The 23,408-nt window shown below is 41.7% G+C and overlaps 1 protein-coding gene across 2 annotated transcripts in view; it reads right to left on the reverse strand.

Moving 5' to 3' along the window:
- Positions 1 to 370: 370 nt before the first annotated feature.
- Positions 371 to 23,408, reverse strand: part of ncam2a (neural cell adhesion molecule 2a) — a 241,650-nt gene continuing 218,612 nt past the window's right edge. The window contains exons 16-17 of one of the 2 annotated variants that reach the window (XM_023393367.2): positions 13,215 to 13,419; positions 371 to 3,689 (exon numbers count right to left, since the gene is read on the reverse strand). In XM_023393367.2, coding sequence (XP_023249135.1) covers positions 3,575 to 3,689; positions 13,215 to 13,419 — 320 coding nt within the window. In that variant the 3' untranslated portion in view covers positions 371 to 3,574. Of the gene's footprint in view, positions 3,690 to 13,214; positions 13,423 to 23,408 lie in introns of both variants that reach the window. The other variant, XM_087170181.1, reaches the window with a different exon arrangement.

Raw genomic sequence — 23,408 nt, forward strand, 5'->3', positions numbered from 1 at the left:
TGGAGTAGTCGGCTTTTATCACACGACTGCGCCAGACTAAAGCACAGCCCATTACACAATGCGAGAGGATTATAATGAAATGTTCACCCAGTATCAGTATCTTGTGGCTGTATCTTTTTTTTTTTTCCCCCCGTGGTGGTCAGCGTTCTGAACCTTATAGCACACATTTCAGACATTACAAACGGATGTTTGCTGCTTGCAAATGTAAAAATGGATCCGTTTTCAGATGAGTTTACGCTGAAAAGTCCTAAATTTCAAGAATGACGTGCATCATTTTGAGCTTTAAAGGGAAATGCCACTGTTTTACATTTAGACTCGAGATCCAGGGAAACGACAAGAATTAAACCACATAAATGACGACGTCTCACTCTCTTCTACCAGGACATGTTTATTTACAGCGGCAAATGACAGGAGTCACAAGTGTTCCACAGGTACGTACAGAGAGACATCAATAGTTCCCACCTCCTTCACAGAGCAAACTCAGCGGGGGACAGTCCAAGGGACACAGGGAGCATGGGGACAAAGAGGACACATACTGTACACTGAGCTCAAACACACCTGTTTTACCCCCCGACAGAAAAAGGCATGGTGGAGGAGACAGAGAGGAAGGACAAGAGGGGAGGGGAGAGGAGAGGCGAGCGGTGGGGGGGTGGTTCGGGGATTTAGACTCATATTCAAATACAAAAGAACATGTACAAATCGTATAGCCTCCAGGCACTGTGCTCCCATATTTACAGTCATCGTAACAGGCAGCGGAACCACTCCATGGCAGGACCATCCATTTGAGATATACAGGAACAAGGGCTCGCGGTGAGAAAACAAAGCCAGCGCTACGAGGTCTGAGATAAAAACCGATGGAGTCTGAGAGGCAGGAATTTGGGGCGGCAGTGGGGGCTCGCAGTCACATGCAGTGGAGTGCTGCAGCCTGGGGAATTAATCACTGTCGAGAACTACATAATCAGGTTTTAGCTATCAGAGCGCACTCTGGAACTCTGCGTGAGAGCTCTCGCCAACTCACTCCACACTCAAAGAGAAACACTCGTACGCTCACAGCACTCGGGATATTCATACCTGGCATGTGGTCATCACAGCCTATATGACTTGAAGAGCCGCGTAATGCATCATGGCGCTGGAAGTGTGCTCAGTAACACACTTTAATCCAATATAAATAGTTAACAAAACTAACAAGTAAATTATAACAAAATATATGCCAAGATTTGGAGTTTTTATCTCTTTCATTTACTTAGTATATTATTTGTAATTGGGAGACTCTTATTGTGAAAAATCTAAATGGGCACACACACTCACAAACACACACAGATTCACTTACAGTACGTGCAGATACATTCAATAGACATACATGCAACCTGATTCATGTAGACAAGTGTAATCACCCGCTCACACATGTATGCGTACACACACACACACACACACACCGACGCACACTCACACACGCATGTGATGATGCATGGCATTAAAGCCAGATTTCTGCAGCCCATCACTGTACTGTGTACTCAAGACTTACAGCATCAACCTGACATCTAGTTGTACTAGGTAGTTGTTTTTGTCCAGTGTCGTCGACTTGAACCCGCTGTCCTACGACTACATTTCCCAGAATTCACAGCATCACGATAAAAGTCAATCTTCTGTCACATTCTGTAGCAAACCAAAAAAAAAGCAGCAACGCCACGATCAAAAACCCATTTGACAGTCTACACTGCTGCAGCGGCATCGGGCCACGAGGGAGGAGGAAAAAAGAAAAAGAGAAGGCACACTAATGCCGTAATTACTGCCTCCATTGAAATGCTGTGAAATAGCCTTAGGGCATGGATTTTCTTAAGGGAAAGCAAATGACTAGAAAAAGCAATATTACACCATCACTGAACTTTGGACCAAAACACAACATAAGAAGAAGAAGAAAAAAGAAAAGAAAAAAAAGAAAGAAAAAAACAGAGAACAGCTTTTCATCTGAGGAGCGTTCACAAAAAAGCCTGTTGCATTTTGAAAAAAGACACATCCTTTAGGGTATATTTACATAAAAGCTTTGTAAAATATTCTTTTTTTTTCACCTATGTACAACACATGACAACATCAGAGACAATAGCGATCAGACTGAGGAAAAAAAATTAAAGGTTTAAAAAAAAAAATGCATCTGAGGCAGATTGGACACAGGAATGAATAAAGGAATTGATGTATATCATCAAAAACATACATGACACACATGTTGATCTATTTTCTTGTCAGCACACTTGTTTGTCCCCGTTCCGTTTTCCTGCTTTTAACAAATAGCAACGATTAACATGACACCATTCAGTGCGTTTGTGGGACGCCACTCAGGACAAAACCTTTTTTTTTTTTTTTTTTTCCCAAGGTGTCTACCAAAGCGAACATTGGCTGCCAGTACAGTTGACCCTGCAACAATGCAGTTTAAACACAGATGAGTAAAAACATATGTATGCACATGAGACAGCTGAAGACTGTCAACAATATTCCGTGTCAATATAAAAGGCTTTGCCAACAGTGACATCAATGCACATGTGTGGTATTATACTGTACACTCCATAGACTGCAACACATTCTTTCTTTTTGTCAAGATTTTTTTTTTTGTTTTTTTTTAAGCTTGCTTTCCTGCAACACAAACTATAATCCACAACAGCCCTTCAGACAACATTAATCAAGTCCAAATTTGTCTTAATAATTAATGATTAGGTCCTGTTTGATACAAGTTTTCAATGTTACCGGGAACAAATGCAACTCACGAGAACCCGAAGCCTCAAATCTCATTAGGAGTGGTTCACCTTTTGTTATTGAAGCCAGCTCGCATGAAACACAACACTACAGCGTTTGCCTCTCATTAGCCAGACACCTAGATCGGCCATTACAGGCATAAAAAGGGGTTGCTGCAGTGTAACACTCAGGTATGGAAACAGGCAGATCGGGTTTAAATCACTATGCTATTCCTGCAGCGGTTGGCTCGGCCCATGCATTCGCCCTGACAGAAAAAAAGAAAAAAAAAGCAAGAGCATTAGCAGAGTGAGCTTAGGGCCACACTAGCATACTAGCTTGCACGCCTGCATTTGTGATTGTGTCATAGAAGTGTGTATATGTGTGTGTGTGTGTGTGTGTGTGTGTGTGTGTGGGCGGAGGGGATAGGGCGCTGGAGATGCATGAAAGTCTTATGTGGATTTAAAAAAAAAAAGAACAACAAAAAAACGAAAAAAAAAAAACAAGAAATCACACAACAAAAAATGAGACAAACAAAAGCCAAAAATAATCTACAATCATTGATCAACAAGAGCCTTCCACTGATGCCATGTTTATAAGAACATGATACATTTATCACCCAAGGTGTCTAAAAGGTTGACCCTTTCTTCCTTTCTATTTTCTCTCTATTATTTGTATTTACATATGCCTTTCACTGGGGCATTGTTATAAACAGATATGGTATTTTACTCCACTATTTTCCAGTGTTGTAGTTTCTCCGGGTTTTGGTCTCATGATCCGAATGTTCTTTTGGTGGCGAGGGGACCGACCATTTTTTTTTTTTTTTTTTTTTTAATCATATATATATTTTTTACGCTTTGCTGTCGTCAGGCTTTGTGTGGATGCTGTTGTCACTGTGCACTTTGATTTCAATCGTATCCGGCTTGAGAGACTCTTTTCCATTTTCTTCCTTCAGCGGTAGCTTCCTGCGGTAGAAAAAGAATTAAAAAAAATTTAAAAAAAGTTGGTGTGAGATTTGCAGCGGATGCACTCAGCAGCTTCGTAATTACAGGAACTTAAAGAACAAATACAATTGAACAGGCACAGACTTGAGAGTGACCATCGAGAAGATGTTTTTGTATGGAGCAGGCACATATATAAACGCTAGCTCAATTAGAGTTGAATTACTACCACAGGAGAGTGTGGGCTTAATGGGTTTTTTCTTTTTCTTTTTTTTTCTTTCACAAAATAAGTACTTTCCTGCTTTAGAGCCCACCAGTAATCACCTTTTAGACCTTTTGGTGGGTGAAAGTGTTGGCCCCAGTGGGATTAATAAAGCTGGATTTAATTGAAGTGAAAAGGCAGCAGGGATATTAAATATAACAGCCTCTACAGGGCTGTACAAAAGGTTACAGAAAGGCATATCATTTATACTTTCGGCTCTCTTTGGCCTGGATGCTTGGAGACTTGACCTGGAAGAGTGATCAGTTTGTCCACCTGTGTTGTGGATATCTGTCGGCCGAGGACGGAGGTGAGGTAATGCACGAACGGCCACAACCAAACATGATCAGAGTAACCACTATGTAACATGTACACAGACAGTAAAAGAGAGAGAGTACTGACACACAAAAATGTTAGTTGTGATTTGGGTTTTCATCCCGTCATCAAAGCACCCAGCACATATTTCATTTGTTCTCCTACAATATCCACATGCAGCAACTCAAACAAATGAATGGTTTTATGGTGGTATGTAGTCAACCTTAAGCACTTGGGTAAGATGGGAGCAAAATCAATCAATCAATCAATCAATCAATCAATCAATCAATCAATCAATCAATCAATCAATCAATCAATCAATCAGTCAATCAATCTTCCCCTAACCTTAAAGCCTGGAAGTTCAAATCACCAGTTTTCCAAATAATTTGAAAGTTTCCTGGAAAGAAACAAATGATTTGGTACTAATTACAAGAAAAATAGGACGTTTTTTTATTTTCATTCATGCTATTTGTCAGGCGCCGTGTGTGATATGAAACATGTCACCATTTGATGTACTGCACCAAGTCTGTTGTTTTGGTTACTTCGTTTGATTTTAATTATTGAATCCAGATGAATTTCAGTGAATATTCATTAATGCTGAAAGTAACATCACAAACTAACTGACATGCACGAAAGCTGGGAAAAACCTTACAGTGGCACTCCTGTATGATGACTTCTTTCCAAAATAACCCTGATGACATCACAGTGATGTCATCAGGGTTATCTCAGCTTTCGCTTGATGATTACACAATTATAACAGAAACCCTGCATTTTAAACCGGGGGCAGGGTGCTTGAAGGACGCGGGTGTTTAGGCAGCAAGGGTCTGATGTAAAGATGCTATTATGTTGCATTATGGGAAACGTAGGATGCAGAATGCTCTGAGCTTGACCTAAGGATTAAAAGTCAGGATATCTTGGCATCTGCTGCTACAATTTTGACTATTCTTTTCCAACTTTTTCGACAACTAAGTGCAATATTAAATCAGCAGATGGGAACTCGGAGGCCTCAGGGTTTGTACAAAATGCACAGATGGCGAGGGTAGGGGTGGAGGGGGTGACGGGGGCCCATTAGCCAACTTTTTGGCAAGAGGCACTCTAACAGGTTAATACGGCCATGTTGCGATTAAACTTAATCCTGGCAACAATTACATTTCTTTCGAGACTAATTTGGTGAACACACTTTGTGAGTGGTTGCCCTCTCTCCTTTCAGCTTCTCCCGCTGGTTGTTGTTGCTCTCAGTTTTTTTCCGCCTGCTTCGACCTGAATAACATCACCTCAGAGCTGCCATTTACTTTTTTAAATGTGATTCATATCGAGGGAGAAAAATAAATAAATAAATAAATAAATCAAACATACATGTATATGTTATTAAGCAGGAGCCATTTGATTGGCTGACTGCCTCTTGTTCATTTCATCTTCCGTGAGTTTAGAGAAATTCAGCACAGGGATGTCACAGCTTTATCTTTATGTTAATGTGTCCACATGATGAATATCTTAGCAGCCTGTATTTCAAGGAACACGATGTATGAGAGCCTCCATTTGCATTTGCCACAAAAAATTATTCTCATCCAGTTAAAACACTGGTATGACAGTGATTATATTGACAGTGATTATATAGTATGATCTAAATAGTGCCGATTTCTAATCTGTATTGCACATCTCACTTACATTACAGTGCATCTGGGCATTTAAAGTGGCCCATAATTAGGCAATAGCTACTTAAAAAAATAAAAAATAAATCTTCCTTCTAAGCTATTACAGGTGTTTCCCAGTTGTAATTTACTGATGCATTTGTACGTCTGCAGGACACACATTTAAACGGATTTATCTGCGGGGTCCGTTTTATTTGCTACAGCCGCTAAGATACAAAGACCTAACCAAAAAGCACTTATTGACAACCAGCAGAGACACAATCACTTTGAAAAATATGAAGCGCGCGCAGACACACGTTTCACTCGTTTCATTTCGGAACTAAAAGTGCTGCTCTGAAATATCAGCAAGGGACGTCTCAAGGCTGCCCTTTCAGCAGCTCCCACGCCTAAACACACAGAGAACAATAAACGCCAAAGTGCAAAAATATGAGTTGTAGCCCTCTTTTTCACATCAAAGCTGCAAAATCCCCTTCTTGTACAGTGGATCTTTTGGGATTGTTATAGATTTAATAAGGGAACTCAACAAGGAGCAGAGGCTTTTACCTGGTTTCACCTCATCACTGCGCACCTTATATTTTGTTCATTCCGTGTGTATGGCTCAGATTTTATCAGGACATTTAGGAAAAAAAAAAAGGGAAGAAAAAGTAGATGTAGACCTGATCCTGCTCCGTGGGCTGGGAGATGATCGGTATCAGTCTACCAGCAGGCCGGTATAAACACACTTTAGCTGAGGGCTACTCATTTCCTGAGATCACAGGGTTATGCTGCTTCTTATTTTGTTGTACTTCAAGCTCCTGTTAATCATCCAAGACTCGTACGTCACCTTGTCGGGAGAAATATAAACCTTCCATCCATCAGTGCCTTTGACTGAAAAGTTGTTCTACCTTATCTTAGCCATAAAACACAAAACAACTTGCTTAATCTACATCCCTAATAATCTACAATGACATATATGAGATGAAATGTCCCTGAACGAGGATTTAGAGGAGGCGGATTAAAACTTTCCTCCTTTAATCAAATATTAGATGTGAATCACTCAATATTGCCCATGACTGATGTGATAAGAGTTGTATTCATTTAATTCAGTAATTATATCTGTTATTTCTTAATTTAAAGGCTCGTTTTTTTTGGGTCCATTGATGGCATCAGTGCTGTTTCACAATATTGCTTTTTTTTTTTTTTTTATCGTATAAACATTTCCATGTCAATTTGAAAATGCAGCATCAAATCACCTCCAAATAGCCACACTGGATGTTTAACAACTCCGAGGGAGATTTTCAGTGAATGAGATCATGAATGTAAAATAGCATCTCTGCGTGATACTGGACCTAATAAGCCCAAATGTTGCAATTGGCCAGAGGGGCTTTTTCCCTCTGTTGATTGGTGGATGTTAAAGTTCCTGCACAGTGAAGCCAATTTCATGTCCCATTAGCTCCATGCAAACCCAGATTGGACTTATTGCTCAGATGTGGAGGTTTTCTCAACATATGGGAAGGTCCTGCTACTTGCTCTTTTTCCACTTTCTCGGGTGGGGGGACGCCAACTGGAGGCAATCGCAAGTGCATTTTCTGAACCAGTGTCTCAACACAGTTTGTGGTTATAAAAGTCGATACACTGGGGGTTGGCAGATGCAAGTAGGAGCTAGGAATTATTAACTACCCTGTGTCACTATGAATTTGGGCAAATAGAGGAAAGAGGATTATAAAATAAATGACTCATTTAGTGATGCCAGAGATTTCAGTGTGGCTTCTGAAGTTGCAATAAAATACATGATACAAAAACTGTATGTGAGAAATTTGAAAGTCAGTTTCAAGTGTAACACATCTCCGAGAGCTGCTTGAAAAAATTCAAGGCAGAACAACCAAATAGCTCACATCACGGCAAAGAGGCAAGACGGAGACAACACAGAGAGTTAGCGGTCCTGGCTAACATCGCTAACAGCGCTGCGAGGAGTGACTGGAGTAGTAGAGGCTACAGTCCTCGCTGCAGTCGGCCCCGGCTCGAGTCCCACATCGGACGGCCTTTGCTGCATGTCATTCCCCCTCTCTGCCTCCCCGTTTCCTGTCTCTCTCTACTATCCTGTTCAATAAAGGCACAAAAGCCCCCCCCCAAAAAAACAATACAATCTTGTGCATCGTTGTGACTCGACTTTCTCATGTGAATTCCCAGTGACAAAAAAAAGAAAAAAAAAAAAAAGGCAAACTGGTCAAAGGATTTCCTGTAAACGACAGACTCTGCTTGAGTTTGTGGGAGGGATGGATGGATGAGGAGGAGACAGGTTTGTTTTTGTGCAAACATCTTGCTTTAAATGAATATTTTCAACAACGGCGTGAAGCTGTGTCGTCAGCGGACGCGTGGACAGCTAATTCGGGTTCAAACCAAAGGTCGCGTGTGGATCTTCCCTAAAATGCAGAGGGGAACTGCACCGATGGGTTCTAACTTTTCTGTTTTCACCTCTCCATGACTCATCGCCCCCACACGCACGCACACACACACACACACACACACACACACACACACACACACACTGTCTCATGTGCATATCCTGTATGTATGTATGCACCCACAATGCCCTCAGACACTTAAAACAATGTCTGAGACACAAAGCAAACAGAAATGCTGCTGGGTCTTGACAAGCCTCTTTGATTATGTTGCGAGAGCCAGCAGCTGTGTGCACCTCATGGTGGGCTGGGGGAGATATCAGAGTGTGTATGCAGATGTTTATTTGTAATCTGGGAGCTTCCAAGTGACACCAAAGCACAGCAGGGGTGACTTGTTCTTTCCTCCGCCGACGTTAATTAAGCGCAGGCCCATCGACGGTGGGCCGCAAAGGCTGACTACAATCCCTGCTTTTCACAGAGATAAATTAGGTTGCCCGGGGTATAAACCACCTCCCAGGGGGGTTTGTTTACACTCTTATCAAAATCTTTACATTTACATTTCTATTTTCCTCGAGCATATTTTATCATAGCTGTCATCCAGGATCTCACAGTGAGCGCACGAGCAGAAGTCTTGATCAAGGACACGAGGACGAATTAGCTGATGGCCACGTCGGCCGGCGGCCTCGCGCGTCACAGGAATCGGCTCGCTCGCCCCGGTCGTCTTTTCCGCGGCCAATTACATGTATGTCTGTTTCAGGTGCGCTCACTCCAAAGCCTTTTAGCTTTCTCGAGATCACCAACATTCGGTTTGTTGTGGAGTTAACGGAGAGTACTGTAAAATCACGCTTAATTAAATGTCAGACGTCTGAGCCTGCTGCTTTCAAACTTAAGTGTTCTCTGCATGTCAATAACAAAAACTGTCTCCTCTCAACAATCAAGAGCCTCTGTATCACTGTGCTGATGTGATTTTTTTTATTTTTTCACCAGCATGACAAAGACAAAGGGGGGGGGGCATAATGAAATGCAATGACGCACAAAACATGAAAGCAGTAATTAAAGTAGGGCATCTAATCAGGGATGGCTGACCAAAGTAGTAACGATCCATCTAAATTTACTCTGCCTTTAATGCCATTTTCTACAACACACAACATCAAATAAAATGTTTAACGTTCATGTGGGAAAACCACCCTCATCTTGCTGTGACAAGAAACTCATTTCCACTCATTACACTGTAAAAAATGAACAACCCCGCACTAATTTTTCCACTTGCAGATTTGATTGTTCGGGTTGTAAAATAACAACCTCGGCTATCATGTCAGAAAGATAAATAAAACTGGAATTTCTTGACTAAACGAGTAGAAAAGTCAAAAACAAAATGAATTTTAAGGTCTAAGGATTATCTACATTTCAAGCATTCTGACACTAATAGGGATGGAGTCTGTACAGAGAGTAAACAGATGATTGCTGGAGGCTGAGGCTTCTTTTATCAAGAAGAATTGAGACAGTTTTGGTTGAATAAACAGTTGCAGCTTACGCCCTGAAAGAGCTTCTTTCCTTTTTGAAAATACTGCTTTCCTTCCATACATTGTTAGCACGAGAGAGAGAGAGAGAGAGAGAGAGAGAGAGAGAGGGGGACTGAAAAAGTCAAAATAAACTCATTAAATGGCAACTCATAGAATGGATTTTTCTTCAGTGTTTGACGTTGTTGTAGAAATGTTTTCTTCCTACGGCTGCAGGACGCCAGAACCTTCGAAAACAGTCCGACATTCTGTTTTATATTTCCTGCCGTGAGCAATGAGTGTGACGGCGCTCAAAAAGTCTTGGTCTGCGCCAAGTCAAATCTGTCACTGAGCCTCCAATCTGAACCCCTGAAGTCAAACTGTTCTCTGGCGTCAGCACCGGCCTCCCTTGCATCGCCTCAGTCACATTACGGCACCGGTGCCAGAATTTCATCCTGTGTTTGGTCAGATTTTTTTTCTCTATCAAGTTTGAAACATTGTTTTAAGGTACTGTATATCTTTTGAGTGCAGCTTTTTTAAAGACTCTGTCCCTGAGGTGCTTTGCGAGGGAGGTTACTGAAGAGCCGGACAGGTGCACAAATCCATTCCTGGATCGCTGACTGAGAGGATGGGAGCGGGGCAATACAGAAAAAAAGTGGGCACAGGACCAAAATTACAGACAGTATTACCCCCAGAACATTCATTTGTTGAATTTTACTGCGTTTTTTCATCGCTTGAATATGTGTATTTTAAAATTATCAGGAGTAGAAATGAACACTGTGATGCTATTTCACAGTCATAAATATCAAGTCATGCCCAGGGGGACAGCAGTAGCAGCGATGGAGTCATGGACCGCAGCTCTGCTAACCTGTCCGGCTTCAAGGTGTCCCAGTCTTTTTCTGTCCGTCCACTGTGGCCGCTGACATCACACAGCGCTCACAGTAAAGAGCTTACATTTAACACTGTAAAACTGGAAGCTGAGGATTGACTTCTAATGTCACCGGGGGCAACCGTGAACAAGTCTTTCAACTTTTCCCGAGGCAAACTCTAGGAGCCCCGGCGTGTTCCCGACTGATCTCGGCACAACTTGACAGACTCTTAATAAGAAGGGCGACCTCACGTCCCTCATTGTCCGAGGGCTGCTCCGGCGCCCTGGCTTTAAGTTAACGCTGCAGTGATGAGAGGGCGCTCCCTGCTAAAGCCTCAGCTCCACGTCCAGGTGAGAAAAGGGCCAGTGAAGGCCGCCTATGACCTATGCAGGACAATAGGAACCTGTGTGTCAGAGCTGCACACACACACATACACACACACACACACACAGCCTCTGACCTGCCACCTAATGCTGTTTATCCCACCACCGATATTGCAGTGCAGGGTCTACTGGCCTTCAGCACCCTCAGACTCGCACTACTGACATCTTGCACACTCAGCAGGACTGTCTGAGCTTTGTATTATATCAAACGTTATCTCATTAGACTCGCAGCTCCGTGCTATGTGTCATTGTATAGCAGACAACTTTATTACTTTGGTCTCTCCACGGGAGCTCGGAGATAAAACACCAAGCCTCTTGTTTTCCCCTCACCGTCCCTCTCAGAATCAGAAAAGGTTGCAGTTTATCTCTAGAGATCTGGAGATGCAGGGAAACCAGTTACAACGCTGGTGCAACTGGTTCCATCATAGCTAGTAGCTTGTGGTAAAGTTTCATATCCCTGCATCTTCAAACTCACATATCCTGAGGTGATATCTCACACGGGCCACCGAGCGTGTCCACGCCGGTCAGACTGCTGCTGTTTATTGCTTTGTCTGAACTTGACAATTACAGGGACATTCGCGACAGTTATACGCATGAAGTTATGGGCTGGGACAACAAATGTATAACCCTTGGGGTACAGAGGTTGAAAGCTAAAGCCATTTGTTGAGCATTATGGGAAACGTAGGATAGGGTAGTATTTGTTTATAAGTTTGCAGATCTTGGCCTCAGCTGCACTGACTTTTTAAAATTCATACTGTGTAACTGGAGTATCCCTTTAATTTGGTATATATAATGTTGTTACTAGCATAATAACAAACTTTATCGTATTGCTAATAAATAAAACAGAAGTATGCTTTAAAATATTTTGGGCATGTTGTTGTCTCTCTTTCTCCTGCGCTCCCCTTATTTTCTGTCATCTCTCTCCTCTTACTGTCAAATAAAGGCGTAAACATCCCCAACAACATCTTTCTAAAATCAGTGACACTGCTTTGTGTGTGTGATGTGACTGGACTAAGTTATCAGTTCTAATAGAGCCATAAAGATGTTGTCGTAGTAACGTACAGCCTGTAAACGCCTGCCTGAGTTGCAGCTGCGGCGCCGGCTCGTACAGAGAAGCTGAGGGCAGATTCTGCTGCTGTCTGCTCAGGCCCGTCACTCAGCCCTCCGGCACTGTGAGCTTAGTGACTCAGCAAAAGTCGACCCCTCCCCTCCCTCTTCCTCCTCCTCTCTTTCTCTGTGCCCTCTCTCTCTCTGCAGCCCAGACACCGAGCTGGCACTCTGACAGTTTTGAAACAAAAATGGCACCGCTGAGGCGAATGAATCAGACTCTGCGGGCTAAATGTTGAAAATCGATTGTACTTGTAAATTTCATGGAGTGGTGGTGGTGGTGGTGGGTGGGGTGCGGCATCCATGCAACGATCACACTGTACGAGACCGCCGTCGGGTCACACACAGACTGTTTGCATGCACACGTTATGTGATCACAGAGGTGTACGCACACAAACCATGATAGCACGTGACATGAATACCAAACGTGGCTGTACATGCGCGCGGGGACACACGCACACTGCATGCAAAAGAACTCACTGCACATCGTATGGACGCCACTGACGTTAGTGAATAAGACATAATCAAAGACATACTGTGGTTGGAAAGGCGGTTGGGCGGCTGTTTTAGGTGTACCTATGGTAAATGTAAAATGTTTCTCTCATTCACAGAAAGAGGATTCTGGGCTGTACATGACATGAGCTCTATTCATAAATATTTGAAAGGTGAAATTGAATAAAAATGTCAACAAGGACAAAAAAATAAAAACTTATCAATTTATGACCCTTTTTTTAAAAAGGTCAAAAAGTCAATCCTTGATCGCTGAATCAGGGTCATTTTTTTTCTCTCTCTCCAAAGCTGGTTATAAAACAGTTGGACCTCATTTCTTGTCATAAATTTACCTAATATTTATTTAGGTCTCTCAGTTCATTGTTATACAGCAAAAAAAAAAAAAAAAAATCAGTTGCCAGAGTGACGCACAAGCATCAAGATACACCCACAGCAGATGCTCCCTCAGCAAGCATGAATGACCTGGTGACTGACATATATCGATACTTGTAGCGTAGAAATTAAAGAAGTTAAACGTTTTTTTGTTAAAAAAAAAAGAAAAGAAGAAGAAGAATATAAAAATGAAAGAACTCACAGGTAGGCGGCCTTGCCCTCCTCCATTTCTTTGCCCTTGCCGCTGGTGGCTGTCTTCTTGCTGCATAGCGTGCGCGTGATGCACATCAGCAGGCCGCAGTGACGCAGGAAGAAGCAGCTGATGTCCACCAGCACGAGGAGCAGCAGCAGCGCTCCCAGGCCCAGGCCCACCACCGCCCCCAGCCCCAGGCCGCTGAACAGGGATTCTGCTAAGGCAGTGAAACACACACAGAGACACAACATGGAGAAAAAAAAAACAAAACACTGTTAGCAATTTGGATTGGAAGACAAAGGTCAGCATCAGGTGTAGCGCAGCATCGCTATAGCTGGTAGGGATTCATCAGCTCGCTGAAGGATGTGCCCGCAGGTCAGATGAGGCCTGACCTCTGAGTGAAGGGGGGGGGGGGACACTTACACTACCGCACAAAAGCACAGTCGCTCCGGAAAACTTTTTACCACGGTTACTTTCAGAACCGCTGGAAGGTCAATGAATTCCTCTGGAGCCACCTGGATAGTTTCCAACACGTAGATAAGTCCTAATCCACAACGCCTCAAATCCAAGCAATCCTCAGTGGAGGATCTCAATTATTAGTGTGAATCCACCAAATCTCCTTCAAAATAAATCAATCTCAGCTTTTTCTATATTCAGCAAATAGAATAAAAGTTTTAAAGACTGAAAGGAGATCTGTAGGGCTGGAAACAAGTGGGGAAGGCTTTACTTGGTTGATTTATTTGTAATATCAGACGATCTGCAGCTTCCTCTGTTTAAGGGCTGAAAGAATACAGCACTGTGAGTACTTTGTGGGTGTTCTCCTTCACACTGTGCACCGCCTTCTCCATCATGTGCCGGCTGTCAACATCTCTGCTTCCACAGGTGCAGAGGTTAGGGTACTCTTTTCACCCATGTTGTACCGCACCGCAACGTGAGGTATGTGGATGGACTCTTATTCCGTGGCACTAAACAGATTCACATGGGAGATGAAGGAAGTATTTTTCAGCCAAAAAAAAAAAAGAAGAACTTTAAAATATGTTCTCTGAGAGGAGCCAGCACACGGCGCTCTAAAACAAATCAAGCTCCCAGCTCAGACGGGGACAAGCAGTGGGGCCTGCTTTCAATTGAGAGTAATGAGAAAATGAAGGCAGCGCAGTAAGGAGAGGCGGGGGGGGGGCGGCTGAATGGAGTTGCGCCCTTTAGTGATCCCGGGGTCAAACAAACTGAACATCCACTGTAGGATCGGTGTTGACAGCCGGAGGTCAGACCTCGCCAGGAGTAATCAGCAGTGGAAGAGTGAGAATGAATGAACTTTCCTATTTAAGAGAGCTCTCGTATGGGTGATCAGTAGCCTGCAAGTTAAAAAGGGTGGATGAGGCTATAACGTGAAGGCGCGAGCAACCCGGAGACGGCTTCTCCAAAATTGAGCTCGGAGTGAATGCCTCTTGCCTGTTCCCTCCCTCCTGTGGGGCACAACAGTAAATGTGAGCTGAATGCAGCCAGGCTTCAGTCGGTGTTTCCATGTTCCTACCTACATAGTGTTTATTTGAGATAAAGGTTAATTTAGAGAGCACAGCTAGAGTAAAAAAAAATTCTTTAACCTTTCAAAGAGGGTTACCAGACACCCCCATTCTTGTGCACAAGCCCAGTAATAATGTCGCCAAAAATAATTAAAAAAAAAAAAGAAAAAAAAAGGTAATTGTCCTGCAAATCTTTTGATTGCAGTCATAACCCTGGTCTCTTTTTGAAAGGTAACTTACAATCATCAAGTCAGAATGAGAGATGAGAGATACTGAGCCACGTTTACAGCTGAGCAATTTAAGTCAAGAGCGCGCTTACCAAGGCCGAAGTGTCTCATGGGTATTTGTGAAATGTTTCCGTTTTGGACGGCATCCAGTTGATTCCTCACCAAACTTTCACAAACCACCGCACTGTTTGTAAAGCACGAAGTAGCAGGAGTGAATACAGAACAGAAATGTCAAATAAACGCTTGTGATTCTGTACATGAGTCACTTTGTTCGTCAATTGCACAGTTACCTCTGAGGAGAGACCAGTGCCACGAGTCTCAGTCTGACTCATACTCCAGCGATTTTAGTACTTTCATAAAGTTAGAACAGCCGCAAAAAACAGATTAAACCAAAAGAAATCCGTGCAGCAGAGGCCAAGATACACAATCCTTGCTTTTAATCCCTTGTAAGGATCAAGCTTCTGATATGCTAGATCCTACATTTCCCACAATGCAGCTCAATTGCATCTTTCATTTCACTGTTTCTGCCTGGTAAATGTCAATGTCTTTCAAACTCCATGCCAGCAGTTTATTATGGAAGGCTTTCTCTAATGTTGGTCTACCAACATAGAGATCAGGCCATTAGTATTTGGACACTGACACAAGTATGTGGACATTTTCTTCTGTTTTAAACAATAGCGGTGAGGTTTTGAGGTTGTAAGGCGTTTAGGGATGGTTGAATGTTGAAATCTATGGAAGGAATCGCGATACTAGTCCCTGCAGAACAGGACGATCCAACAGTGCCTCCCCATTACGGCTGAAAAACTCCCTCAAATTAAAGCCGAGAGTCAACACTTTCACCTCATAGTCACTGTTTGATTGCAGGAGCTCTGAGCCAACACCACAACAACAACAACAACAACAACAACAACAACAACAACAAAAACAACGCGCCACATCGGAGGCTGTCACTGTGTCACCACCCAAATGACTCTCATGTTGGTGACTTTGTTCTTGACTTGGAGCTGAGACTGCAGACAAAAGGAGATTGGCAGCGAGTCAAAGCACAGAGAGGAACAGAAAGTCAGCCAGAGAGAGGAGCTTGTGGCAAAGAGAACTCTAATTAAAACACTTTGCGTTTTTGTGAATCCAGGGATATGGGAGTTGAAACTTGTAGACTGGATCAATATTTTCTCACCGCCACAGGCTACTGTTTTGTATCTCACCTTTTGAAAGTTTATCTGAGTTAATTTGGCTGCTGAAGCCACAGATTCAGGGGTGGTAAACAACACCTCTCCGGCTCCCCTGGGGTGTTCACATACACCAGATGAGAAAAAGAATACTTTCTTTAAGCCATACCTCACTTCTTTGTCATCATCAGACTGCTGTGGCCTTCAGCTTTCATATCTATGTTTGCATTTTTACATCACATGAAGCCCTTGTCTCTTGTATTGATGACGGTATGTGAACCATTTTTGCCGTTGATTGTTTCACCAACGTTTTCAACATAAAATCACCAATAGCGAAGTTGAAGTGCCGGCGTTTGCTCCTAAATCGAAAACTAATAGAAATCTTTTTCATTTGAAGGACTGTCCAAAGTATTTAGGAGTGCCATGTTTCAAGATACACAACATTTCCAAGGATAAAGATTTTATTAAAGCGCCATTTTCAGGGATGCCAGCAAAAACTCTTAGTCTGAAAGACTGAAATCCATAAACATCAGACTTTCATCCGATAAGGAGTATTACTCTAAAGTGCTTAGCAGCAGCCTGACAGTTTGAGGTTGGATTGATATGTTACATGCTTGTTTACTTGTAGTCTTTCTGCCAGCCATTTTATTCGATTTATTCCAAAGTTTGGAAATCATTTTCAACAGAAGAAGCTCAACTGAAATGCACCGACATACGGATGGATGTTGACACCCTGATGACGTGTTTTCTTAAATGTCATGTTTTCTCTAACACTGGTGTGTTTTTCTGGTTTTTAAATGATGTGTTTTGCACTTCAGGGCCAATTCTAAAATTTCAAAAAATGTCATAGTTAATTGAATGTTTTAAACACTCAGTATTTGGGGAAACCATTGAAAGTTTCTTTCACCGCTATTCATCTAGAAAATGAAACATGTTCTTTAGAAACTGAAACCTTTTTTGATCACAAAAAAAACAAAAACAAAACTACAGCTCCCATGAAAATGATGGTTTCATCCATGTCTGTAAAAGTCACCAATGTTGTCTTTTTATTTGTAATCTTCACTGTTTAAAAGTGTTTATATCGTATGTATATAGGTGTGAACACACTGCATCCTGGCATCCAGTGTGCTTCTCTTTCTCTGCGATACGTGACTCTAGGTTGGGGGTCATCAAGTATGAATATGTTGCAGGGGCAAAGTACATTCAATCTTTTTGTGAGGACTCCAAAAATAACATTTCTTTAAGTTGTCTAAGTAAGAATGTGCTGCTGTTTCTGAAGGATAAGAGTCCAGGGTCACCTGTTGGATGCCCTTGTGTGTTTATGACTTACAGAACAGAACTATAGATGCAGAGATTTGAGAAAGAGAAAGGGATTTAAAGTCTTTAAAGGGAATTCTTCAATTTTGTCTTTCCTGCCTTCACTATTGCAGCCTTTTTTTTTTTAGCTGCATTGCTCTGTGAGCCAGAAACAAGATGCCTTCCCTCACAACAGCTCAGATCTCTGCGTGAGGAATTAAGGCGAGAAAAGCGGCTTAACTTTAAATTTAATAAACAAAGATGAAACACGGCCAAACATGTGCGTGGCCCAGCAGTCAAACTGTTTTCAAGTTCGCAGCCACGATGCCTTTCGACAGCTCATACTTTTGTGTAACTACTATTGTGCAAAATATAGTGACGTAAAAGCGAAAATACAATTCATCTGCTTTGTGATTTAATATCATTTTTTGGGTAATTTCCCGTATACACCTCCAGTTGATTTGTTATGGAAGAGTAAGGGAGAAGTAATGGTGTTATTTCTATGCGAGGGTCTTTCAGAAAATAGAGGTCAATGCTGCTCTCCACTTGTAGCAAATGATCACCCGCACTCAAACTGATGCAAGAGGCAACAGCGGCTGTGAAAGCCACCCCCACAGGTCAGAGTGATAAACTGCCTGCAGGGGCTGAAGGGCCAAAGCTGCACGGTGTGCATGTGAATCCCAGCGTCCTGGTCAAGGAAGGGTCTTTTCATTCGAGAATAAAACTGAATTATTTATGTATTCAAAGGCATGTTTTCATCCCAAATCTAATTTTCAAATTAGTTTAATTCCATACTCATAAAATATTAGGGTATCATTTATTTAGTTGTATGTTTTTTAAAGGCTCATCTGGGGGCATTGCAAATTAGCTTTGCCTATAAACACTGTGGATGTGGGATTGGTGCACATACTTTTCCCCATATAAATGAAAATTAAATGAATGAATAATAGTTCTATTCGTTAATATTACGACACGATGATTCTGGCTTTTTGTAGACACAGTGAACCAATCAAAAGCTCCATGGTTTTGTGCTCTCCTTTAGTTCAATAATTGTCCTTGTCCTTGTCTAAAAATGCCACAGTCACTGATTTGTGTCAGCATGAAACACATCCAGAGAGGAGCAGCTTCTTTGTTCCAGTAGAAAAGCACGATGGGGTCTGTGTCCTCTGTGGTGATATTTTGACTCTGCCCCCCCCCCCAGCATCTATAAAACTGTCCACGCTGCAGCATCATTCCCCATTTCATGCTCTCCTGCTGGAGGTCAAGCTGGTAGAAACATCCGCCGACAGATCGAACACCACTGAGGACTGAGGCTGATAATAAAACTGACTTTGTGTTGGGAAATTACGATGTGCTGATGGACATGGCTGATGATACAGACTGATGTTGGCTTAAGGAGGATTGTTTTTTTTTTTTTTGGTCAAATAGCCACTATTGGCAAATGATGTGTTTTCAAATGATACTTCTTCTCCTTTCTAACATCCCTGAGTTACAGATGAATTCACTTTTTCTTCTCCCTCTTGCTTCTTTCTTTCTATAGTGTCCAGACCTTCACAGCACTTTTCATGTTGACTGACTCTTTCTAGCTTTCAATTCAGATTGATCTTTCATCATTGATCATTCATTTAGGTCGATTATCATTTGAATGACTTCGCCTCTACTTTCTTCTTGCATTGTTGCTGCTGTCTGTATTATGTTTTACATTGACGTTCCTCATGTTACCTGGTTGAGGTGATTGGAGGCTACAGAACAGTACTGTACACTACTTCCCTACATTACAGGCTGAGATTCCACACATATACATACATATATATATAATATATATATATATGTATTTTTAAGATTTATTGCCATATTATTGTAAATCCAATAGTTATTATTAAATTGTCATTCACAGCGCTTTATCTATCATTATTGCTTTAATGTATATTTCTATTAGTTCCTCCCTGTTTCTTGTAGCCCCATGTGCAGAGGTACCTACGTTCTCTTAAAGTGAGGAAGAGCTGACACTGTTTTTAAACTTAGCTATCTGGTGAAGCTTACAAACCAAATTTCATGGTATCTACTCTCGCTTATCACAAACGTGTTCTCCTCACAGCCTCTTGGAGATCGTTCATTTGTTCCGTGTGACTTGAGTTTTCACAAACTCTCGGATCCCTGAAACACGGCGGTGATTAATTCTTATTTCCCTGCTCTATTAACCCTTTTATTGACTTCTTCTGATTACTTGTTGATATATTGGCCCATTAGCAGTATTATTCAATCACTAGACACCCAACTGCTTGTGTGGCACCTGAAGCCATTCGTACACATCTCACTTCGGCAATTCGAACTCATTAGGCCTGGGCGGTGACTGACCGTCCCTCAATTGGATCTGAGAGGAAGTTACTTGATTAATGTTGACCAATGGGACGTTCATTGATTGGGGAGGTGGCAGGTGCTAATCTGCGGGGTGATGAACATCATCATTTGTGGATGCGAGGGAGGATTCTTCCTACAAGTGCTCACTTTGGGATGCGATCAGGAGTGTAGAAGGGGAAGTTTGTCTGAGGAGGCCCTCTGAGAATTAAAGATAATCATTAAAATTCAGCATAGTTTGAAGGACAGGGGTGAGTCCTTCCATTTTTGTCCATTTCTAAGGAGGAAGAGAAACCCTAATGCAACTCAAGTGCACTCAAGAACCAGCGAAGAGGAAATGAAAAACCATGAGTAATTACTCTTAGCTTGCAAGAATATGACATCCTTAACAGTCAACCTCAAAAGACTTCAAAGAAATTTGGTCCACTTTTCTGTAATTGCTGCTTTCTGGGGTTACGGCTCATTTCAGGTGCAATCGAGGTGCCTCCTCCTTGATCTTCGGAGTTGAAATTCGAGTTTAAACAGCAGCAGGACACTAATTTAAATGCATCAACTGCAGTTTATAACTAAAATGTTTGTCACAATGCTCCATGACCCTAATTTGAACTGTTAAAATGGATGAAATGGCTCGGAAAATCAATAGATTGAGGGATTATTGTTATAAAAAAAAGGCACAACAAGACCTGCTGAACACCTGTTATGTTTTACCACAGCAGAGACTTCCTGTTCTTAGTCACTGGACTTTATTCATAATGTGGTGAAAAGAAGAGCCTGCAGCAGGAAGCTTTTATTCATTCATTTTGAAGGAATTTGAATTCATTTTTCATTTGCTTCACTTTGCCCTTCGAGCAGCGCAACAGTGCGGCGTTGCTTCTTCACTGACAAGAAGTAGATGTTCAACAAGGTGTCACTCAAGTCTTCAGACTCTCTCATCATGCTAAACATATCAAATAATCTCATCACTTTATAGTTTTAAACTACAAAATAGAGTTATAATACTATTTCATTATCGTACAAATATATCTCTGATTTCCATCATAAATAAACGTCCATAAATCCAATTAGAGCTCCTAGAGAAACACACTCCTACAAATCCAGAACTTGCCTGAGAATCATCACGTTTTGAAGGTTTTTTCTTCAGTATCAGAGTGATCTGGTGATATTTCTCTGTGCATTCACGTGTACACTGCAATAAGCAGATGGCTAATTCAGCATACTTTTAATGACTGAAATAGGCTACATAACACAACTTCCAACTCACAGACTCCATGGTAACACTATACTACCTCCCTGACTCAAAACTCCTTTATGAAACGGCTGTCAGGCAGCTTATTTTTGGCAACGTTTAAAAAAAGTAAAAGCGTTCGAACCCAGGGACGATTAGAAATCCGTCGCAAATTGAATGTAAAACTATAGTTTTAAATTCCCTGCACACAGTGAGTAAACAGTAAAGCCAGGATAGTCACTGAGCGTTTCACTGACTACAGTCAAAATAACACAAACTGTGTGTCTTAGAACTGGGCCACTGTTCCTGCTTTCCTTCCGTCTCAGGAGGAAGTCCTTCACTTGCTTGTCTTGCTTATGATAAAATATTTAGTCAGTTGACAGTGATATTGTCTGATGTTTAATGCGCTCCCACAGAAGCACAATCCTTTCATCTCAACAGGATTATCTTTGTCCGATGAATAAATGAGAAAGCAAACATGTAAACATCAGCTCTGATCTCGTATCGTATTGTTGAGGACTGGAGCCTTGATTCTGTTCAACAACTGTAGGTTTTCCAGATTCAAATGGTACTTGCGTCTAAAAAAAAAAAAAAAAAGCCCAGCTGTGCTTGTGTTGCTCAGAGTGATTGACAGCAGCGTCGCCTTCAGTCCATATTTCAAGCTTTCAGCGTCACCACCTGTTTCTCGGTGTGTCAGTATCAAGAGCACCAGCGGTATACTTGATCTGATTATATTCAACAAAGCTTTTTTATTTTTTCCCGTATGAAACAAAACCGTTCATTAAAGAGCAAAGACATCGAAGCGTGTTTTTACCGGACGCAGGAAGCGTAATTTAACTGATGCTTTTTGACCTCACACCTTCTTTATTTGCCTAGCCGAGTGCTAACCTGTGAATGATAGCATTAGTTACATTTAAATGGTTTCAGGTAATTCATTCAGCAGTAGCAAGTGGAAAATTCATCGCATCTTATATTGTGGCATAATAACAAGATCAAAAAGGTTTTACCTCAGGTAGCCTGGATGGTTTATGAGTCGCCTTTTTAAATAGTAAATCCTCCAACAACAGATTTGATTGTCATGCATCTTTTTCATTACGCTGCTTTAAAAACTATGGCTTTCATTTTGGAAATTGATGAGAGGATTGATTAATGTAATGGACGGCTATAAAAGAACTCTTTCCCCATTTTGATTTGTTGGCACCGCTTCCAGGAAAAGTTTCACTGGAGCTCTCGGGAGAGGAGGAGAGCGGCTCTCCCAGATTATTTCTTCAAGTGCTTTGATGAGATTATTGCAAACAAAATCTATGACGCCTGTTTCAATCACGGCTTTTTATGGCGCATGACTGGAAGGAGAAGACGAGGAGGGAGCCAAGAGAAAATACAGCAGTCGTAACAAAGCTCGACACAAGAAATACCACACTGCATCAGGCGTGGAGCCTCCATTATGCCTTATTTTTTCTCTCTTTCTCTGCCAGTGTTGCTTTTACTATAGTGAAACTAAAAAAAAATACTATTTTATTATTATCTATTATAAGTAAAAGCATTTGAAATTGTACTCATGTTAAAGTAGAGAAGCATTAGGAGCACAGTGTTAGATTTAGTTAAATTAGGTTCACTTTAAGTGCATTTTAACCGCTTTATATATTGCTGGATAATTCAGTCAATAATAATTCACCATATATTACTTGTTAGTCATATGTTTTATGCAAAAACAATCTGATAAATAATAAAATTGGTAAACAAAAGTACAATGTTTCCCTCTGAAATCAAAGGGACTGGGGAGTAGAAGTATAAAATGACATAAAATGAAAATATTCAAGTTGAATACAAACACCTCATTACTTTAATTAAGCATAATACCTGAGAAAATGATCAACTTTCCACCACTGGCACTCGGGATCCAATTGTTTCCTCTGCATTTATTCACTAAATTAAGGCACTTGCGCTTTATCGTTTACGTTTTCAGTCCATGCTACTTTATGTTTTCTACTCCACGACAGTCAATGAATATCTTCTTTTTTGGTTGTTGCTCTGTTTGGACGACCCGCTGTAATAACTTTCAGCGTTTGAAATTGAATTGCGCGTTACCTCGAGGCTTAAAGCGCCGGAGATTCAGCAACAAGTGTGAGGCGCACGGCAGTCCATCAATCTCTAACGCGTGTGCGATGGCGGCACACTGACAATGATAAGCGCTTTCAGGACATATCTGAAGTTATTGCAGGGTCAATGTGAGTTAGAATAGTGACATAACTCTTCATAAATCTGTAACAATGAGGGGGCCTCTCTTAGCCGGGCGATTCCCTCCCTTGCCTAATGTTAAAAGTCCACCCCTAATGATGTCATGGTAACAATACTGAAGGGGAGATCACAAGGCGAAGCAGTGTGGTAGAGTGAGGCAAAAAGGTTGA

The sequence above is a fragment of the Seriola lalandi genome, unplaced genomic scaffold, assembly GCF_002814215.2.
Source record: "Seriola lalandi dorsalis isolate HSWRI2012SDOR001 ecotype SW California unplaced genomic scaffold, Sedor1 jcf7180002054933, whole genome shotgun sequence".
NCBI lineage: Eukaryota > Metazoa > Chordata > Actinopteri > Carangiformes > Carangidae > Seriola > Seriola lalandi.